The sequence below is a fragment of the Quercus lobata genome, chromosome 4 (genome assembly GCF_001633185.2).
Source record: "Quercus lobata isolate SW786 chromosome 4, ValleyOak3.0 Primary Assembly, whole genome shotgun sequence".
Lineage (NCBI taxonomy): Eukaryota > Viridiplantae > Streptophyta > Magnoliopsida > Fagales > Fagaceae > Quercus > Quercus lobata.
In genome coordinates this window covers 37,085,417-37,105,559 of record NC_044907.1, presented here as the reverse complement: position 1 = coordinate 37,105,559, position 20,143 = coordinate 37,085,417, and the positions used below count along the sequence as shown (strand labels likewise).

The following is a 20,143-nucleotide window of genomic DNA, read 5'->3' as shown; positions in this document are numbered from 1 at the left end:
TTTGCAAGAGCTGCCTCAATCATACATGGGTAATCTTCTATCTAATTTTCATAATTCAAAATGTCCTTAGGTTGTGTTTGGATGGCAACATTTGGATTTAGATTTGAAATCCATTGGTTTAAAATGCCTTGATTTGAAATGCCTTGTTTGGGTCATTTTAAACAATGAAGGATTTGAAATTACTTGTTTGGATACCTAAATTTGGATTTGGATTTGAGATCAATACAATATATATATATATATATTTTTTTATTTTCCTTAATCCTTCTACATTTTAATTTTAAATGTATGAGGTAGTATTGATAATACAATTGACAAGATGATGACTAAATATCTTGAATCATAGCCAACGGAAAAAAAAAAAAAACCCACAATCTTTGTAGGTTTAGATTTAGTAGAAAGACAGAAATAGAGAGGTTAAAGAGAAAGATAATAGTTGAGAGAGACAAACCTTAAGTCGTTGCGAGAAAGAGAGAGAAGAAGAAACTTGTTGCATCGTGAGGAAGAGAGAGAAGCACGAGTCTAAGCAAAGAAAAAGAGAAGCGTGTGTGAAAGATTTTAGAAATTTCATCGTGTTTAAGGGTATTTAAAATCCATGGATTTCAATCTATCAAATTCTAGTTGGATTTGGGGTCAAATCCAAATCCATTTATTTTAACTTATCCAAATAAAGAATTTGAATTTCAAGTCCCTCAAATCCAAATCCATCACCAAATTCGCGGCATTCAAACAAACTCAAGCGACCTCGAATCATAAAGCTTTGGGTTTCTGGCGGTGCGGATTTTATGGGTAGTGGGCCCATAGTTTACAAAAATAGGCCCAAAAAATATTAAACATAAATAAACGAGCCTATAAATAAAATAAAATAACAGGTTCAAATGGAACAAAAGCTAACCCGCTGCAGTAAAATTAAAATAAAAATAAAGAAAAAAACAATAACCCCTCTCCCAATCTCCCTGAGCTTGTCTGTGTGTGTTAACACTTCCGTTGAAAAATGTCACAAACGAGAGAAGCACCGATCCTCCGACGAAGGAAGAATGATCTCCCACACGACATCGTACTCAAAATCCTGACAAGGCTCCCTGCCAAATCAGTCATAAGATTCAGGTGCGTTTGCAAACCCTGGGACTCCTCAATCACCACCCCCTATTTCATCTCTACTCACCTTAATAACTTCGCTCATGATAATGATAATGATAATGGTGATGGTTATATCATACACATGCCATGGCATACAAATTCTTCTAACAGAGCAGTCTGTACGGTCGCTTTCGACCGCACCTTTGATAGGATTTCTGAGATCGAAGTTCCCTTTAATTTTCCTTTTAAGTCTATCCGAATAGTCGGTTCTTGCAATGGGTTATTGTGTATTGCTTGTACTTGGGGTCGCAACATTTCCGATTATGTTATATTATTGTGGAACCCCAGCATTAGAAAATTCAAGAGGTCGCCTGATTCTTGCTTCGGAAAGTTGGGTATTGTTACACTCGGATTTGCGTATCATTCGGAGAACAATGCCTATAAGGTTTTGAGGATTTCGAGTTATCCTGAAGAGGGACCACCTATTCCTGATGAGATTGAGGTGTACACATTAAGTTCGGATTCATGGAGAAGGGTTGGGATGTCATTGAGAGCCAATGTTATGGAACTTAATCATTGTTCTCTGTTGCCATTGCCATTGGTTAGTGGAGCTTTGCACTGGATCTCATGTGTCGTAGAAGGAGAAGAAGAGCGCAAGAGTGAAGTGATTATGTCATTTGATGTCAATAGTGAGGAATTTAGAATGTTAAGAATACCTGATGGTGCTATGTCAACAGTGGGATTTCAGACACGTCTTGCATCATTCAAGGGGAAACTGGCTTTCCTTACATGTGGACAAAGTGAACAACCTGGTGTCGACCAATACTCCATCTGGGTGATGAGGGAGTATGGCGTGCTTGAGTCTTGGAATAAACTTTTTGTTGTACCACTTGAGAGATTAGCTTTCTGCATTGCCTTCACTATGTGTGGTTCACTTTTGACTCACTACCCCGAGACCATCAATCAAGAACAGAAGTTTGTTTTAGTTGACACCGAAACTCTACATGAGAAGGATCTTGATATCCAACAACCTTCAAGTGTAGCTACCTTCATGGAGAGCCTTGCTTTACTTGATGGAGCGAACATGGTGTCTTACTAAGTGGTTGGTGGCATGCATATTATAAGTGAAGTCCCTAGTGGTATGGACTATGGATGAATTTTCCTTTAGTAGTAGGCATAATAGTATTGCAAAAGGCTTGATTTTTGTCCCTGGTTTACAATATCCTTTTGTGGCTATTATAGTATTATATATTAGTATATGATATTTCTCTGTAGATGTTTGTCGTGCACAAATCTAGATTTGACAATGTAAGTAGAAAACAACACTTAGCCAACATAATCCTTATTTGCTTACGTATCCCTTTGGTAGTGTTAAAACACTCTAGATTCTGGCTCTCTTGACTACATTTTAAAAGAAGAAATGACCAAAAAAAGAGGAGAGAATAAAAGCAGCTCTAAAACTGAGAATTTTGAAAAGAAGTAGCTGAGTTCTTTTTTAGTGAGCATGTTACCGTTCCAAGGTCTTGTTCTTACTTCCTGTTTCAAGCTACATGATCTTTTGTTTGTTTCAATAGAGTACGTTTAACCATAATATGGATGTAATAAGCTAATTTATATGAAAGAGAGTCTGTCCCTAGATATGTGATCCTGTTATATTATTGCAAGGTCTTGTTCTTACATCCCTGGCTCAATCGGCATGGTCTTTTGTTTGTTTCTGTTGTATATTTACCCTTAATATTGACAATAAGAAGCTAATTTATATGACAGAGAGTCTGTCTGTCCCAAGATATGTGATCCTGCTATTTTATCATATCTTTAGAGTCTAAGAGATTTATATATATAAGGAATGCTATTATCTGTTGCTTAGATGGGTTCAACCACATGCTTTTTGTTATGTAGATGTTGATCAACTAGTTTAGCTGCCTAAATGTTGTGTTTCTGTTAGTACTTTTGTGTTCTTTATCCTAAAGAAGCATGCTATGGTTGCACTAAACTTGTTTGGTTGAATAAGGAAGAATTTAAAGGCTAGTACAGTCATTAGGTTGTGAGCTACAGAAACGTATTTCCTGAACTTTTGTTTGGTTGGGCAAGTAGAATTTAGGGGTGTGAACAGTTGTTAGCTAATTAGTATTTTTAACTAATTATTATTTTTAATGATGCATGCAAATATCTCTGTTTTAACTTTTAATTTAACATCCATGAAATAGAATACTTATGGTACTATATTTGACCTCTTGCATGGACATCGTAAAGTCATCCTTTATCTTGCACACACTTTAAAATTGTTCTATCTACATGTTCTTTCTTTCACCATCTTGATTCTTGAACTTGGTTCAATACTTCATATTCTTAAACTCTGCATCTCTAATCTCTATCTACTACTATGAACTGTTACAATTTTCCCAATTATTTTCGATAGAATATACATCTGGATCTATGCAAATGTACATTGCACCCAAAACTGAGTTTGCATTGTCTCCTTTATGGCCAACTTAAGCAGAAAAGAGTACTTTTCAGCAAAAATATTCTGTGTTGGCTCTTATTTATGTTATTGTTTATATTATTTTCTACAAGTTTAAAATTGGATTTTCCTTTTGCCTTCCCCATTTAGCCTTTCTGTTATCCCCATAACAATATGGCAGATTGTGCTAGTTGGCAGAGTTCTATAACACAGGATGCTAGTTTTATGAACTTATTCTCTCAAAAATTGACTAATCCCATCCTCACAATTTATTTTGATTTTCAATTATCAATTGGACAACTATGATGTTAAGAACAATAGAGGTGGGTTGTTTTTGAATTGCTTATTGCTAGGCAAAGCACGAAATAGCGTCTGGTAAGTGGTAACTAGCTTTTATGTAGGCATGTTCCAGTAAGTACTTTGATATGATAGGAAACCCAAAATATTTGTGCTTGACCTTTTATCCTTTTGTAATCCCCTTGATAGAGTGGTGTGTTAAGTCTACTTAGTCTAGTTGATGGTTTTTAAGTTTAGAAAGAACTTTAGCAACAAAATCAACTTGCTTGCCTAGAATGGTGTCATTTGATGCCAACGGAGAGAAATTCGGATCACACTATCACTTGCTGTTGGAGATGGCTTGCAAGTTGAACATCTTGAATTGTACAAGGAAAATTTGGCTTTGACTGCATATGTTCACTTCGACCACTGAGGATGTTTGGGTAATGAGGCAGTATGGTCTGCAAGAATCATAATCATAGAGTAAACTTCTTTTTTTGTGCAATTGGAAAATGTTCAAATCTTTTTTCGTTTGCACCAGGCATGGTGTATTTTTGGTTCGGAAAGGTCCCTGCTTAGGTTGCAGAAAAGTTCAAATTTATCACACTCTTATGTATTTACCTGAATTGGCCCATTATAACACAAATGAAAAGGAGAATTTGTGAAAAATTAGATAACTATTCTGTGTGTATAGACTTATTGGATCCTGAAACTCTACATGAGAAGGTCTTGGTATTCTAGCTTTTCCAACTATGCCTGCTACTTTTGTGGAGAGGATTGCATTAATGGATGTAGAAAATATGCAATTTCGATAAGAAGTGTTATTATTTACAACTCAAGCTGTGATTGAGTAATGCTGATCGCTGAATGCTCCTTTTCTTCTCCAAAACGCATGAAATTAATGGTCTGATGGGGGAATGGTAAAATTATCCATGACTTATATAATTTTTTAATGCTTGTGGGGGCTTTTTTTTTTTTTTTTTTTTTTTTTTTCAAATATAATAGGATTTAAACCTATTATAGTTGAGTGAAATGGTACTCACATGACATGACTATTGTTATGTTATTACTTATTACTTCAAAATAAAATTGTTAAAATTTTATGAACTAATTTTCTGCTTAAAGCTTGATTTGTATCCTAGGTTTACATTATCATTTTGTGGTTATTTTCTGTTAGTTTTTTATATTTCTATGTGGATGATTGTCTTGCAGAAACCTAGATTTGGCAATGTCAACAAAAAAACAATACTTGGCCAACATAATCCTTTATTTGCTTATGCTTCTCTCTGGTAGTATAAAAAAGATTTAGATTATAGCTCTCCTGGCTACAATTTAAAAGAAGAGAACAAAACGTTCAAGAAGCTCTAAAACTGTGAATGTTGAAAAAGAGTAGCCAAGTGCTTGTTTAGTGAGCATATTACCATTCCAAGGTCATGTTAATACTTCCTTGGTTCAAGCAGAGCTACATGGTTTATCAGTTTATGGTCAACGTAAACACATTTTTTTGAATTAGACTCAGTAATTATATATCCAGCTTTTATGTGCTTAAGTGAACTAATACAATTGGTTCTGAGTTAGGCACCATTAAGAATAGTATTAAAAACAAAGTGTTATTGGCTTTTACAAGGGTCGGATTCCAATTTTCTACCATTTTTTTCCCAATCTTCTCCTACGATTTTATAATATAACAAATCATTTAACAAATTCCTGAATCTTTTACTTCTTCAATAGTTGCAAACCCCCTTTATTGATATGATAGTTGCAAAGATCTCTATATGGATATGGAAACAGTGGTTTCCCCTTAGAATATGGTAATTTTCCCCCTAACTTCTAAACCCAATATTGTAACTTGGTAATATTCAATGTCAAACAAAAGGCAATGTCATAATATATATATTTCTGTGAAGACAATGTCATAACATAATTTCTTTTATTGATAGCTAAATAAATAAATAATGGCTTCTTGACTAATGGTTTGTTTTGGTTGATAGAATCAAACTCTACTTTACGCTTGTTTTAAATTCTGCTGGTTATTTGGTAGCCATAAACGAGTCTTGGCTGGTTCCTTTGGGCTTTTGAAGTTCCAGAATCTCTTCTACAATTTTTTTCCCCTACTCTATCCCACTCTTATAATTACCATATCTAAAATAGTCAAAGGTACAACTAATTGGGCCAAATAGAAAATATACAGTGTTCTTACCAATGTACTAGTTGTGCAACTTTTCATCATCACTTTGTTTATTTCACAAAAATGTTACCAAGAGGAAACAAGATATGATTCTCACACTTTCTTACTTCACAAATATGTTACCAAATATCACCAATTTACGCCCCCCAACAAAAGGAAAATATATGTTCTACTCTATACCACCATTCTCATTCTTTTTTTGTTTGAATCTTCAAATAGCCAAACCTTCTTTAGAAATGGTGTGGGTAATTTGGATTTCCTAGAGTCACCATTTTGTGGATTAGGGGTTCATTTGAATAGATTTTTGTAATCGCTTAGTGAAGGGATTTAGAAATGGATGTAATGGTAGTTTGGATGGGGGAGTTTTAGTTATGTCAGTAGGAGATTTTGGATATATTATTGTGTTGATGGAACACTAATAGGACAATTTTGTTTTTTCTTTTGTTGATAATTTGATGTTCAAAATGAAATTTGAATCCTATACGTCTCCATTAAAATACCTAAATACATAAATGGACCAAAGATTTCAAGCTAAAGAGGGTTGGTATATAATAAAAAAAAAGTATTGTGTCCACAATGTTTTCACAACACTTTTACAACAAATTCTAGGTGGTTAGTTGTTATTGTTTCTAATTTGAACTCACTAGTAAAATTAATTTTTTACCTACTAATAACAACTAATAACAACCTACTATTTAAGATTTGTTGTAAAAGTGTTATGAATGTTGCATTTCTAAAAAAAAAAAATCCAGTTAAGCATCCATATGTTTTAAGTTGAGGATTTACATGAGTTTGAGCTAATGGTTTTGGAGGGGAGAGGTCAAAGGCACCAAGCTACATGAATGCCTTGTTTGGGTCTTTTTAAACAATGAAGGATTTGAATTTAATTGTTTGGATACCTAAATTTGAAAGTTTTATGAACATAGCATTTCTTAAAAAAAAAAAAAATCCAATTAAGCATCCATATGTTTTGAGTTGAGGATTTACATGAGTTTGGGCTAATGGTTTTGGAGGGGAGAGGTCAAAGGTGCCAAGCTACATGAAATGTCTTGTTTGGGTCTTTTTAAAAAATGAAGGATTTGAAATTAATTGTTTGGATAGCTAAATTTGGATTTGGATTTGAGATCAATACAACATATTTTTAATTATTATTTTTCTTAATCCTTCTACATTTTAATTTTATATACATGAGGTAGTATTGAAAATCCAATTGCAAGATGATGATTAAATATCTTTAGTCATAGCCAACTAAAAAAAAAACCCATAGTTTTTATGGATTTAGATTTAGTAGAAAGAGAGGAATAGAGAGGTTAAAGAGAAAGATAAGAGTTGAGAGAGACAAATCTGTAGTTGTCACGAGAAAGAGAGAGAAGAAGAAGAAGTTTGTTGCGTCATGAGGAAGACAGAGAAGCACGAGCCTAAGTAGAGAGAGAAGAGCGTGAGTGAAAGATTTCAAAAATTTTACTATATTTGAGGGTATTTGAAATTCATGAATTTTGACTTATCAAATTCTGATTAGATTTTGAGTCAAATCCAAATCCATTTCTTTTAACTTATCTAAACAAAGAATTTGGATTTTTTTGTCCCTCAAATCCAAATCTATAACCAAATTCATAAAATCTAAATAGACCATTAGCAGATCGGACTAAGATATGAGGGGGTCGATTTTATTTGTTGCTTGACATGCCATAAACACACTCAAGCGACATCGGAGCATAAAGCTTTGGGCCTCGAAGCACCAAAAAGGGGCCCAAAAAATATTAAACATAAAACGAACGTGTTCAAAAAATATTTCTGTGTGGATGGTTGTCTTGCACAAACCTAGATTTGGCAATGTCAACAAAAAAAACGATACTTGGCTAACATAATCCCTTTTTTTTATTATTTTTTTGATGGGAAACATAATCCTTATTTGCTCATTTAGCTTGAAAGAATCAAACTCTACTTTACCCTTGTATTAAATTCTACTGTTTAAACGAGTCTTGGTTGGTTCCTTTGAGCTTTTGAAGTCCCGGGATCTTTTCAACAATTTTTTTTCCTTCTCTATCACACTCTTAACCTTTTTGCTTTTAGTTTGTATCTCGTATATGTTTTAAGTCAACAGCCTAAATCTACAATGTTCCATTGTGTTTTGCCTTGCAGAATTGGTATCTTACGTCACGTTACTGATTCCTATCTCTAAACCTTAGGAATTTATTATACTTTTTATCTTATTATTATGTTTTTTTTTTTTTATCAGTAAAAAAAAAAAAAAATCTTATTATTATGTTGATCAGTAAAATATGAATTCCCATATCTAAAATAATCAAATATACGACTAATTTGGCCAAATGGATAATATATTGTGTTTTTACCAATGTACTAGTTGTGCGACTTTTCCTCACTTCGTATATTTCACAATAAGGTTACCAAGAGGAAACAACATATGATTCTCACACTTATTTCACAAAAATGTTACCAAATATCACTAATTTACCCCCACAAAACAAATATATATGTTCTACTCTATCCACCCATCTCTTCCTTCTTCTTTTTTGAATCTTCAATAGCCAAACCATCTTTAGAGATGGTGTGAGTAATTTGGATTTCCTAGTGTTGCCATTTTGTGAATTAGGAGTTCATTTGAATAGATTTAACATTAATTTGGATGGGGGAGTTCCAATTATGTTAGTAAGAGATTTTGGGTATATTATTGTGTTGATGGAACACTAATTGAACAATTTTATTTTATTGATAATTTGATGTTCAAAAATGAAATTTGAACCCTATATGTCTTTATTAAAAATACCTAAATACATGAATGACTTGTTATTGTTTCTAATTTGAACCCACTACTGAAATTATTTTTCTACCCACTAATAACAGCCAATAACAATCTGCCATTTAAGGTTTGTTGTAAAAGTTTTTGTGAAAATGTTATAAACATAATATTTCTTTAAAAAAAAAAATCCAAATAAGCATCCATATGTTTTGAGTTGAGGATTTACATGAGTTTGGGCTAATGGTTCTGGAGAGGAGAGGTCAAAGGTGCTAAGCTACTTCGAAGAGGGTCTATATATATATATATATATATATATATATATATAAACATCTGAACTTTTTTGTCATCTTCTTGGTTCAAACTTTGTCAGAAGAAGCATGGCAATAGCAATATCATGCAAGTATGAAGGCAATGTACGTAGATTCCTTTTTCCTTTTTAAAGACTTCAATATGGGCTTTGTTGGCTTTATTGAATATCTTTGTCAGACGCATGAGATTGGGATCACTTCATATCATCACTTCACTTCATGGCTTGTGGCTTGTCAGACACATGGGATTTCATCATAACATTTTTGAATATATATATATATATATACATATATATATATTCGGTCGAAATATAACTAATATACTTTTTTTTTCCCATATGACCCTCTTGGGTTTATTCCTACCTAGAAGTATAAGTTGAACTATAAGGCCTAGGACAGAATGGCCTATTTGGTAGGCCATCAAAGTTCATGAAATATTGTTGTTATTAATTTATCATTAATTAATCTCATTAAAGTAATATTAGTTTATTTCTTAATTATAAATGATTCCACATGTTTTATATATATATATATATATATATATATTAAATGAATTGATTCTCTCGTAATACTTATTGGTTATTAATAAAGCACATAAAAATATTATCATTCAAAAAATATATATTAGTGTGAAGCTTAAAATATTATTAAGCACTAGCAAAATGTAAACATCATTTACAAGAGCTGCCTCAATCATACATGGGTAATCTTCTATCTAATTTTCATAATTCAAAATGTCTTTAGATTGTGCTTGGATGACAACATTTAGATTAAGATTTGAAATATATTGATTTAAATTCCTTGATTTGAAATGCCTTGTTTGTGTCTTTTTAACAATGTAGGATTTGAAATTAATTGTTTGAAATTCCATTGTTTGGATACCTAAATTTGGATTTAGATTTGAGATCAATACAATTTATTTTTAATTATTATTATTTTTTATCCTTCTACATTTAATTTTAAATACACAAGGTAGTATTGATAATCCAATTAACAAGATAATGACTAAATATCTTTAGTCATAGGCTCATAGCCAACTAAAAAAAATACCCACAGTCTTTGTGAATTTAGATTTAGTAGAACAAGAGAAATAGAGAAGTTAAAGAGAGATATGAGAGTTAAGAGAGACAAACTATAAGTTGTTGCAAGAAAGAGAGAGAAGAAGAAGCTTGTTGCATTGTGAGGAAGAGAGAGAAGCACGAGCCTAAGTAGAGAGAAAGATAAGAGTGTGTGAAAGATTTCAGAAATTCTACCGTATTTAAATGTATTTGAAATCTATGAATTCTGACCTATCAAATTCTAGTTGGATTTGGAGCCAAATTCAAATCCAACTCTTTTAACTTATTTAAACAAAAAATTTGGATTTCAAGCCCCTCAAATCCAAATACATCGCTGAATTCATGGCATTCAAATAGACCATGAGTATATTGAGCTAAAATATACAGCAGTCGATTTTCTTTGTCTTTTGACATGAGAAATACACACTCAAGCGACATTGGAATATAAAGCTTTGGGCCTCGTAGCACAAAAATGGGCCCCAAAAATACTAAACATAAAAACAAACGTGACTAAAAAATAAAATAACAAGTTCAAAAGAAAAAAACAAACAAAGCTAACCCGCAGCAGTAAAAAAAAAAACCTCGAATCTCTCTGAGCTCGTCTCTGTGTATCAATTCTTCCGTTGAAAAATGTCACAAACGACGGAACCACCGATCCTCCGACGAAGGAAGAATGATCTCCCAGATGACATCGTACTCAACATCCTGACATGGCTGCCTGCCAAATCACTCATAAGATTCAGGTGCGTTTGCAAACCCTGGAACTCCTCATTCACCACCCCCAATTTCATCTCAACTCACCTTAATAACTTCGCTCATGCTCATGATAATGATAATGGTGATGGTTATATCATACACATGCCGCGTCATACACGCGCCATGAATTCTTCTAACAGACCCATCTGTACGGTCGCTTTGGACCGCACCTTTGATAGGATTTTCGACATTGAAGTTCCCTTTGATTTACCTTCTGGGTTGTCCAAAATAGTCGGTTCCTGCAATGGGTTGTTGTGTCTCGCTACTTCGACTAATGTTATATATTTGTGGAACCCCAGTGTAAGAAAATTCAAGAGGTTGCCTGATTCTGGCTTAAGAATTACGGGTTTTGTTAAACTCGGATTTGCTTATCATTCGGAGAACAATGACTACAAGGTTTTGAAGATTTTGAGTTATCCTTGGATAGGATTGAATTTGACTCAGGTGTACTCATTAAGTTCGGATTCATGGAGAAGGGTTGGGATGTCATTGAGAGCCAATGTTAAGGCATCGGATGATAGTTTTCTTTCGCTAGCTCCATTGGTTAGTGGAGCTTTGCACTGGATGTCACGTGTCGTAGAAGGAGAAGAGGAGCGTAAGGTTGAAGTGATTATGTCATTTGATGTCAATAGTGAGGAATTTAGAATGTTAAGAATGCCTGATGGTGCTATGTCAATAGTGAGATTTCAGACACGTCTTGCATCATTCAAGGGGAAACTGGCTTTCCTTACATTTGGACAAAGTGAACAACGTGGTGCCTACCAATACTCCATCTGGGTGATGAGGGAGTATGGCGTGCTTGAGTCTTGGAATAAACTTTTTGTTGTACCACTTGAGAGATTCTCTGTTTGCATTGCCTTCACTATGTGTGGTTCACTTTTGACTCACTGCCATGAGACCAACAATCAAGAAGAGAAGTTTGTTTTAGTTGACACCAAAACTCTACATGAGAAGGATTTTGATATCCAGCAACCTTTAAGTGTAGCTACCTTCATGGAGAGCCTTACTTTACTTGATGGAGCGAACATGGTGTCTTACTAAGTGGTTGGTGGCATGCATATTATAAGTGAAGTCCCTAGTGGTATTGGACTATGGTTGTTTTTGATTTGTTTACGGCAAATTAAAGCATGAAATAGTGTCTGGGAAGTGGTAACTAGGTTCTATGTAGGCATTTTTGAGTAAGTATTTTGATATGATATGAAACTCAAAATATTTGTTCTTGACCTTTTATCCTTTTGTAATCCCCTTGATAGAGTGGTGCGTTAGTCTAGTTGATGGTGTTTGAGTTACTTTAGCAACAAAATCAACTTACTTGCCTAGAATGATGTCATTTGATGCCAATGGAGAGAAATTCAGAGAGATAGCAGTCCCTGAAGAAATTATTCGGTCATCCCATTGGATCACACTACCTCTTGCTGTTGTAGATGACTTGCAAGTAGAACATCTTGAATTGTACAAGGAAAATTTGGCTTTGATTGTTTGGGTGACGAGATAGTATGGTCTGCATGAATCATAATCATAGAATAAACATCTTTTTTTGTGCAATTGGAAAATGTTCTAGACTTTTTCCGGTTGCACCAGGCTTAGTGTACTTTTGGTTTGAAGAGCAGGTCCTTGCCTAGGCTGGCGAGAAAAATTTAAATTTATCACTCTCTCATGTATTTTCCTGACTAATTGGGCTGATCATAACACAAATGAAAAGGGAATTTGCAAAAAATTGGATAATTATTCTGTGTGTATTGACTTATTGGATCCTGAAACTCTACATGAGAAGGATCTTGGTATTCTAGCTTTTCCAGCTTTGCCTGCTACTTTTGTGGAGAGGATTGCGTTACTTGATGTAAAAAATATGCTATTTGGATAAGTGTCATTATTTGCAACTCAAGCTGTGATTGAGGAATGCTGAATGCTCCTTTTCTTTTGCAGAAGGCATGAAAGTAATGGTCTAATGTGGAAGGGAAAAATTATCCATGGCTTCATATAAGATTTAAGAATTGTGATCTTGCATGTCAATGTGCTACTTTTAAATTTGTTTTGAAAATGGTCTTAATTTAGATTAAAATAAATTTTTTTTACAAGTATGAATAATTTTAATTTAGATTTAAATACTTTCTACTTGAAGGATCACTAAACTCAACATTTTGTTTATGCTTGTTTATGTACTATTACTTTCGTTAGAACTTATTAAAATCATGAAAATTCATGAGAAAATTGGTCAAATTTCTTTAGAAATCTTTTAACCAATTTTGTTTGTTTTTAGAAATTTATTTGTTATTTTTAATAAATATAAAATTAATTATGACATTATTATGGTTCTACTTTGAATCTCTTCTTCTTCTTCTTTTTTCCTCTAAACAGTTCGGTTTTTTAACCATTGGTTGTAATTTTGCATAAAAACAGATTTAGCAAACATTTTACCTTGGGTGTATGCAGTTGCCTTGGAGAATAGGAAAATTATTGAATTTCAATGGAGTTCATGAATTTTTGTAGACAATAAATCCTCAATAAGATGCTTACAAGGTATGCTTCTTATATGGAATAGACCTGCTGTGTTATTAAACATAACTCTGGTGCTTCTAATCGAGTTGCTAATTCTCTATTTCGTCGGACTACTTTACTAGTTACCGTGAGTAATGAAGTTGTTGGTATTAAATGTTTGAAGAAATTAAATGAGGCTAACAAATCTGGTGCTTCTAATCAAGTTACTGATGGCAACTAGTGGTGTTGAAGATCGAGTTTGGATTGGGTTTACTAGAATGAAGACTGAAACAACCAAATGGGATGAATAAAGAATTTTGAAGGTTAAAAAAAAAAAAATCTGATCATGCACATAAGGCATGTGACAAGGCTAGTGATGCTATATAATTATCCTCTATGTTTATAGTTCATCTTGCTCTTGGTATTTTACTTTTTATTTTTTAGACATTAATAGTTGGGGCTGAGGTATTTGGACCTGAATGCCTCAATTGAAAACACCAAAGTGATGTCGTTTGAACTATAAAGCTCTTGACATCTTGCTTTTGATTTCAAGATTAAAAAAAAGAAAAAAGAAAAAAGAAAAAAAAAGCAAGCTCTAGCTCTATAATTGGCACAATTGTGAAATTTTTGCTAATAAGATATGTAATTTTTTGAGAGTATCTTGCTTTGACAGAAGACTGAAAGGCCAAGCTTGGTGTAATTGTCTTTTCTTGGACTTACAAATTACTTAGCTCTTGTAAGGGGAATCTCTGCTCACGAATGTATCTAGGTGTAGATTGAAGATGGTCCCAAGTTCTTTAATTTCACTCAAACTCTGTTTACCCATACAATAAAATAAAATTGCCGTTTTAACTCCTTAAAAAATGGGTTTGATGCCCATATCCAAATCAGAATCTTGCCAAAATTTCCTTCTTTTTAAACTAATCTCTGATATGTGCAAATTGCAATCATAGTAGAAGTTTGTTCATACCATGAATCTTTTTTAGATGAATATAAGGAGTCGTCTGTCGTCTTTAATGTTACAAATATCTTAAGTTCCTTAGCAGATCAAACACTTTCAGAGCACAACTCTTTATAAAGATCTTAAGATCCTTACTACTTTGCCCTCTCTTTTCTTCTCTTCCGCTTGAAAAATGTTCCAAAAGAGAGAACCTCCGATCCTCCAACAGAAAAACTATGTCCCACATGACATTGTACTCAACATCTTGACTAGGCTACCAGTCAAATCACTCTTAAGATTTAGGTGCATTTGCAAATCCTACTACTCATCAATCACCTCACCCAATTTCATCTCTTCTCACCTTAATAATACCAATAACAACAAAGATCATGGTTATCTCATACACATGCGAATCCAAGTCTGAGGCAAATCTGTACGGTCACTTTCGATGGAACGTTTGATAGGATTTTTGATATAGGAATTCCCTTTGATTTTCCTTCTAGGCATGCCAAAATAGTCGGTTCCTACAATGGCTTATTGTGTCTTGCTGATATTGAAAGTACTACCACTTCTGGTAATGTCATATATTTGTGGAATCCCAGCATTAGAAAATTCAAGAGGTTGCCCAAACCTTGCTTAGGACAATTAGATTCTGTTACACTTGGATTTGCATATCATTCCGAGAATAATGACTACAAGGTTGTGAGGATTTCAATTTCTCATTCTGTGCCTCCATCTGAAATTGAGGTGTACACATTAAGTTCAGATTCATGGAGAAGGATTGAAATGCCGTTGAGAAGCAATATTAAATTCTATGATAATAATTATTTTTTGCCAATCCCATTGGTTAGTGGAGCTTTGCACTGGATGGCAGGTTTCATAGAAGAAGAAGAAAAGCACTGTAGTGAAATGATTATGTGCTTTGATGTCAATTGTGAGAAATTCAGGAATCTGGAAATGCCTAATGGTTCTATGAGCGTACCCTCCTTTCAAATATGTCTTGCATCATTCAAGGAGAAACTAGCTGTCATTACATATGGGGAGAGTGAACAATCCTACCAGTACACCATATGGGTTATGAGGGAGTATGGTGTGCATGAGTCTTGGCATAAACTTTTTGTTCTACCATTTGGAAGAAGAGTAGCTATTTTCATTGGCTTCACTGAGAATGGTTCTCTTCTGATTTGCAGAAGAAATGATCAATTGGAGAACAAGAAGTATAAGTTTGTGTTAGTGACACTGAAACTCTACTCGAGAAGGATTCTGATATTCAACATGCTTCATGTGTAGGAACTTTCATGGAGAGCCTTGCTTTGCTTGATGGAGCAAACATGGTGTCTTATTAAGGGGATGGTGGCGTGCATATTCGAAGTAAAGTCATTAGAGGTATGGATGAAGTGAAACCCTTGTTATTCCTTTTCCTTTAGCCGTGGGCATGATAGTACTACAAAATGCTTCATTTTTATACTAAGTTTAATTATCCTTTTGTGGCTATTATAAATAAATATTTGATTTTTCTATGTGGATTGGCTGTTGTGCACTTACCTAGATCTGGCAATGTCAACAAAAACAAATATTTGGCCAACATAATCCTTTTTTACTTGTATCCCTCCGGTAGTGTTAAGGAGCTAGATTAGAGCTCTCCTCACCACAATATAAAATAAGAAATGACCAAAACAAGAGGAGAATAAAAGAAGCTGTAAAACTAAGAATGTTGAAAAGGAAAAGCAAAGTACTTGTATAGTGAGCATGTTACCATTATGAGGGCATGTTCCTACTTCCATGATTTAAGCTACATGGTATTTTTTTTGTTTCTGTGGTATGTTTAACCTTAATATTGGCAGTTAGAAGCTAATTTATTAAAGGTAGTTGCAAAAGTTCCTATCTTGATGTTAAAAATACCATCCTCTCATTAACTTATGAACTCTATAACATCACTTCAGTAGTAGCATTCTTCTTTCTGCAATCAGCTTATGCCTGATATCTCGATCATAAATCAAATACAGTTACTAACTGTTGCACTTTTCCCAATTTTTTGATGGAATATAACTCTGGATCTATTCAAATGTGCATTGCACCAAAAATTGAGTTTTCATTGTCTTTTTTATGTCCAACCAAAGCACAAAATAGTATTTGGTTCAGCTTTTAAGAAAAAATATTTCTGTCAGCTCCTATTTATATTATTGATTATCTTATTTCCTACAAGAGTAAAATTGGATGTTCCTTGTGCTTTACCCTTTTATTCTTTCTGAAATTCCCATGACAATGTGGCAGATTGTGTTAGTTGGTAGAGTTTTATAACACAGGATGCTAATTTATAAACTGATTCTCTTACAAAATTCACTAATCCCATCCTCACCATTATTTTGATAGTCAAGTATCAGTTGGACAACTATGATATTAAGAACAATAGAGGTTGTTTTTCATTTTTTTATGGCAAGCCGAAGCACAACATAGTGTCTGGTAAGTGGTAACTAGCTCCTATGGAGGCATGTTTGAATAAGTAATTTAATACGATACTAAATTCAAAATTATTTGTGCTTTTCCTTTTGTAATCCTCTTGATAGAGTGTTGGGTTAAGTCTACCTAGTCTAGTTGATGGTTTGTAAGTTTAGAAAAAATTACAACATCAACCTGCTTGAATAAATGATGTCATTTGATGCCAATATAGAGAAATTCGGATAGATAGCACTCCCTGCAGAAATTAATCAGTGAACCTATTGGATCACATCACACTACCACTTGCTGTTGGAGATGAATCGCAGTTGGAACATCTTGAAGTGTACAAGGGAAATTTGGCTTTGATTGCATACTGTCACTTCAAACACTCAGGATTTTTTGGGTGATGAGGTAGTATAGTCTGCATGAATCATGCAGTAAACATTTTTTTTTTTTTTTGGTGCAATTGGAAAATGTTCTAGCTTTTTTTGGGTTACACCGGGCATGGAACTTTTGGTTCAAAAGGTCCCTGCTTAGGCTGGCGAGAAAAATTTTAATTTTTCATTTTCTTTCATGTATTCACCTCACTTGGGCTATTATAATACAATTGAAATAGAGAATTTGTGCAAAAAAAAAGGGTAAATTTTTCTCTGTATAAACTTATTGGATCCTGAAACTCTACATAGGAAGTATCTTGGTATTCTAGATTTTCCAACTATGCCTGCTACTTTTATGGAGAAAATATGCTTTTGAATAAGTGGCATAATTGGTGAAAGTATAGGATTTTGCAATGCAAGCAGTAATTGAAAAATGTTGAATGCTTGACCCGGGCGGGAGTCTAGTGGTCAAGCACTTTGTCCGCCTTGCCTTAATGCTTGGGTTCAAGTTGTGCGAGACACATTAGTGCCTAGGTGACGGGGTATCTAGCTTAAGGGTTTAACCTGTCACGGTGAAAAGTGACTTACTCCTAGGATTCCACCTTTTTCATCCAATCAAAAAAGAAAAAAAGCTACTTTTCTTTTGCAAAAGGCATGAATGTAATGGTAGGGTGAAATTAATGTTGATTTATTTGGTGCTTGTGTTGTTTGTTTGTTTTTATTTAATACGATAGGATTTAAACCTATACTAGTTAATGTTGAGTTAATACCCACAAGATCATTTTTTTTTCTTTTCTATCTTCATATTGGTGTTCAAAGTGTGGTTTCTCCTTTTTTGGAAAATTTTGAGAACCAATTTTCTGGCAAACATGGTGACAAACTAACCATTAAGGCAAGTGACTTTGTTGTACTAACTATTATATTTATATTTTTTTTTTCTAAAAAAAATATTATATTTACATTTTGTTCTATTGGATTTATTTTATTTTATCACCTCTCTTTTCATAAATTTTTATTCTTATATAAATTTGTATATGATTTAAAAATTGTGATTTTGCATGTTAATGTGCCACTTATGATTTTGTTTTAAAAATGGTTTTATTTTAGATTAAAATACTTTCTACCTTAAAGATTACTAAACCCCAATATTTTTTTGGCAGTAAATTCAAAATTATTTGTGGTTGACCTTATATAGACAGAAATCCTCTCTCTCTATGTCTCATGAATTGTAGCTCATCTCCTTCATGAACTACTAACTATAAAAAATTGCTTGTTCTAATGGCCGACCTTTTCATTTAAAAGTTGTGTCAAATTTTTATTTACGGAAGAGAAGAATTATTCTCTATAACTGTAGATATTCACTACTTTTTGGGCCCAAAATTTTGAACATGTACATATTTCTATAATTGTATAGAAATTGATGTGTTTGTTTAAAAAGTGACTGAAAAATGTCATAGGCCAAGAACCTTGTAACTCAGCTAGCATTTCCAAGTTACTTTGAGCCCAAAATTTTCATACCTATCACAATATGTTTCTTTAGAAAGTGTTAGTGAAAAATATCAAATGCCAAGAGCCTTGTAGCCCAACTAGAACTTTCTTAGTGTTTTAATTAAATTAAGCCCTCTTTCTAAGTGGTTGCATTTTGTTCAACCCGCCATCAATAATTTGTTCAATATGACTTTAATTAGGACAATGTTAAAAATATTATTATAATGATTGGTATGAAGCACCCGTCGCTAGTACGTGAAGATAAGTAGATGTTTCTTCTTTATCGTTGTTTCCTCGGTTTATTTACCCACTTTCCCTTTCTGTAATTAGCTCAATTTCAAAGATATTTTCTGACAGCAGTGGATTACATTTGTAATCTTTTGGTTTGTATTTTGTAAAAGTGTCATGGTTTACGCTGCTTCAAACGTATAATGGATTACAACTTTGAGTGCATAATGTAGGATCAAATTGGACCAATGGTAAACTTTTAATCCAATGTCAATGGGTACCAGTTGTCACAAGAATAAACTTTGTGAAAAAAAATTACCAATTGAAAAACACTGCCTGCCTCTGATGGTTTGATTTTTTACAATTATATTTTCTACTACTTTCTACTCTGTGCTACTTGTGTTACAATGGCGAGCATAATGTACTTGAATGAATCTGGAACCGAGTACCAAAAGAAAATTGTCAACTCTCAAATTCTTCAGGAAAGAAATAAATGTCTCTAGGTGGACCTGTTTTGAGTTTTTCTTGTAAATCCAAATTCTTGGGCAGTACAAGTTCAGTTTCATGGCCTGCCAAGGAAAAATATCTCTCTAGTACCATCTGCGGCCACAAAAGGTAGAAAAGGAATGGGGGCAAAATAGCACACTTCATGAGTAGAAAAGAGTAGATGATTAAAAACCAAAAGGAACCAAATATAAAATTTTTTTCCATACCATGGCAGCATATGCATCAATTTTGCTTTGCCTAGTAGACCTGCTGAGGCCCCTGAAAATTAATTATATCACATATATGCAGTATTAATTAGTACAGGAATTTTCACCTTCTTTTTAATGATATAATTATAACCTATGCCAGTGTTATAAAATTAGACAATGATCCATATAACTAGGCATATCAAACAAATATACTTCAGACAAGACAATGCATCTTTCATCAAGTGTAAAGCACAAAAACAAGAAAATAGGCACATTGAATTTGACAATGGTTGCGACAGTGCCAGCCTATTACAAAAATGTCAAACTTCCCATTCTTCTAAATGCATTGCTTAAAATCAAACAAAACATAGAAAATTCTTAAAACATTGAGGATAATTTAAAACTTTTATTCAATATTTTTTTTAACCAAATAGCTCAATGAATGAGGAATTTTATGGCTTTTTAGGGTCCAGAGAAACGAATTCATCCATTGTCTTCCATATAGGACATGAAAGGGATCCAGAATGTCATAAAATTGAATTATTTGTAGTCTTTCGCATAGTTTGTATCAATTTCATATCAGTGAATATGGTTATGCCTCTACATCACA

General features: G+C 33.4%; 3 protein-coding genes across 3 annotated transcripts; all 3 read left to right on the top strand.

Moving 5' to 3' along the window:
- Window positions 1-945: 945 nt before the first annotated feature.
- Window positions 946-2,354, top strand: LOC115987734 (F-box protein CPR1-like). Its single transcript, XM_031111325.1, has one exon. The coding sequence runs from the start codon at window positions 995-997 to the stop codon at window positions 2,177-2,179; it is 1,185 nt and encodes a 394-aa protein (XP_030967185.1). The 5' UTR covers window positions 946-994; the 3' UTR covers window positions 2,180-2,354.
- Window positions 2,355-10,685: 8,331 nt separating this feature from the next.
- LOC115987735 (F-box/kelch-repeat protein At3g06240-like) lies at window positions 10,686-12,902 on the top strand. Its single transcript, XM_031111327.1, has one exon. It carries the CDS (start codon window positions 10,763-10,765, stop codon window positions 11,927-11,929), a length of 1,167 nt encoding a protein of 388 aa, XP_030967187.1. The 5' UTR covers window positions 10,686-10,762; the 3' UTR covers window positions 11,930-12,902.
- LOC115985137 (F-box/kelch-repeat protein At3g06240-like) lies at window positions 12,213-15,596 on the top strand. Its single transcript, XM_031108105.1, has 2 exons — window positions 12,213-12,340; window positions 14,810-15,596. Exons 1-2 carry the CDS (start codon window positions 12,213-12,215, stop codon window positions 15,594-15,596), a joined length of 915 nt encoding a protein of 304 aa, XP_030963965.1.
- Window positions 15,597-20,143: the final 4,547 nt, after the last annotated feature.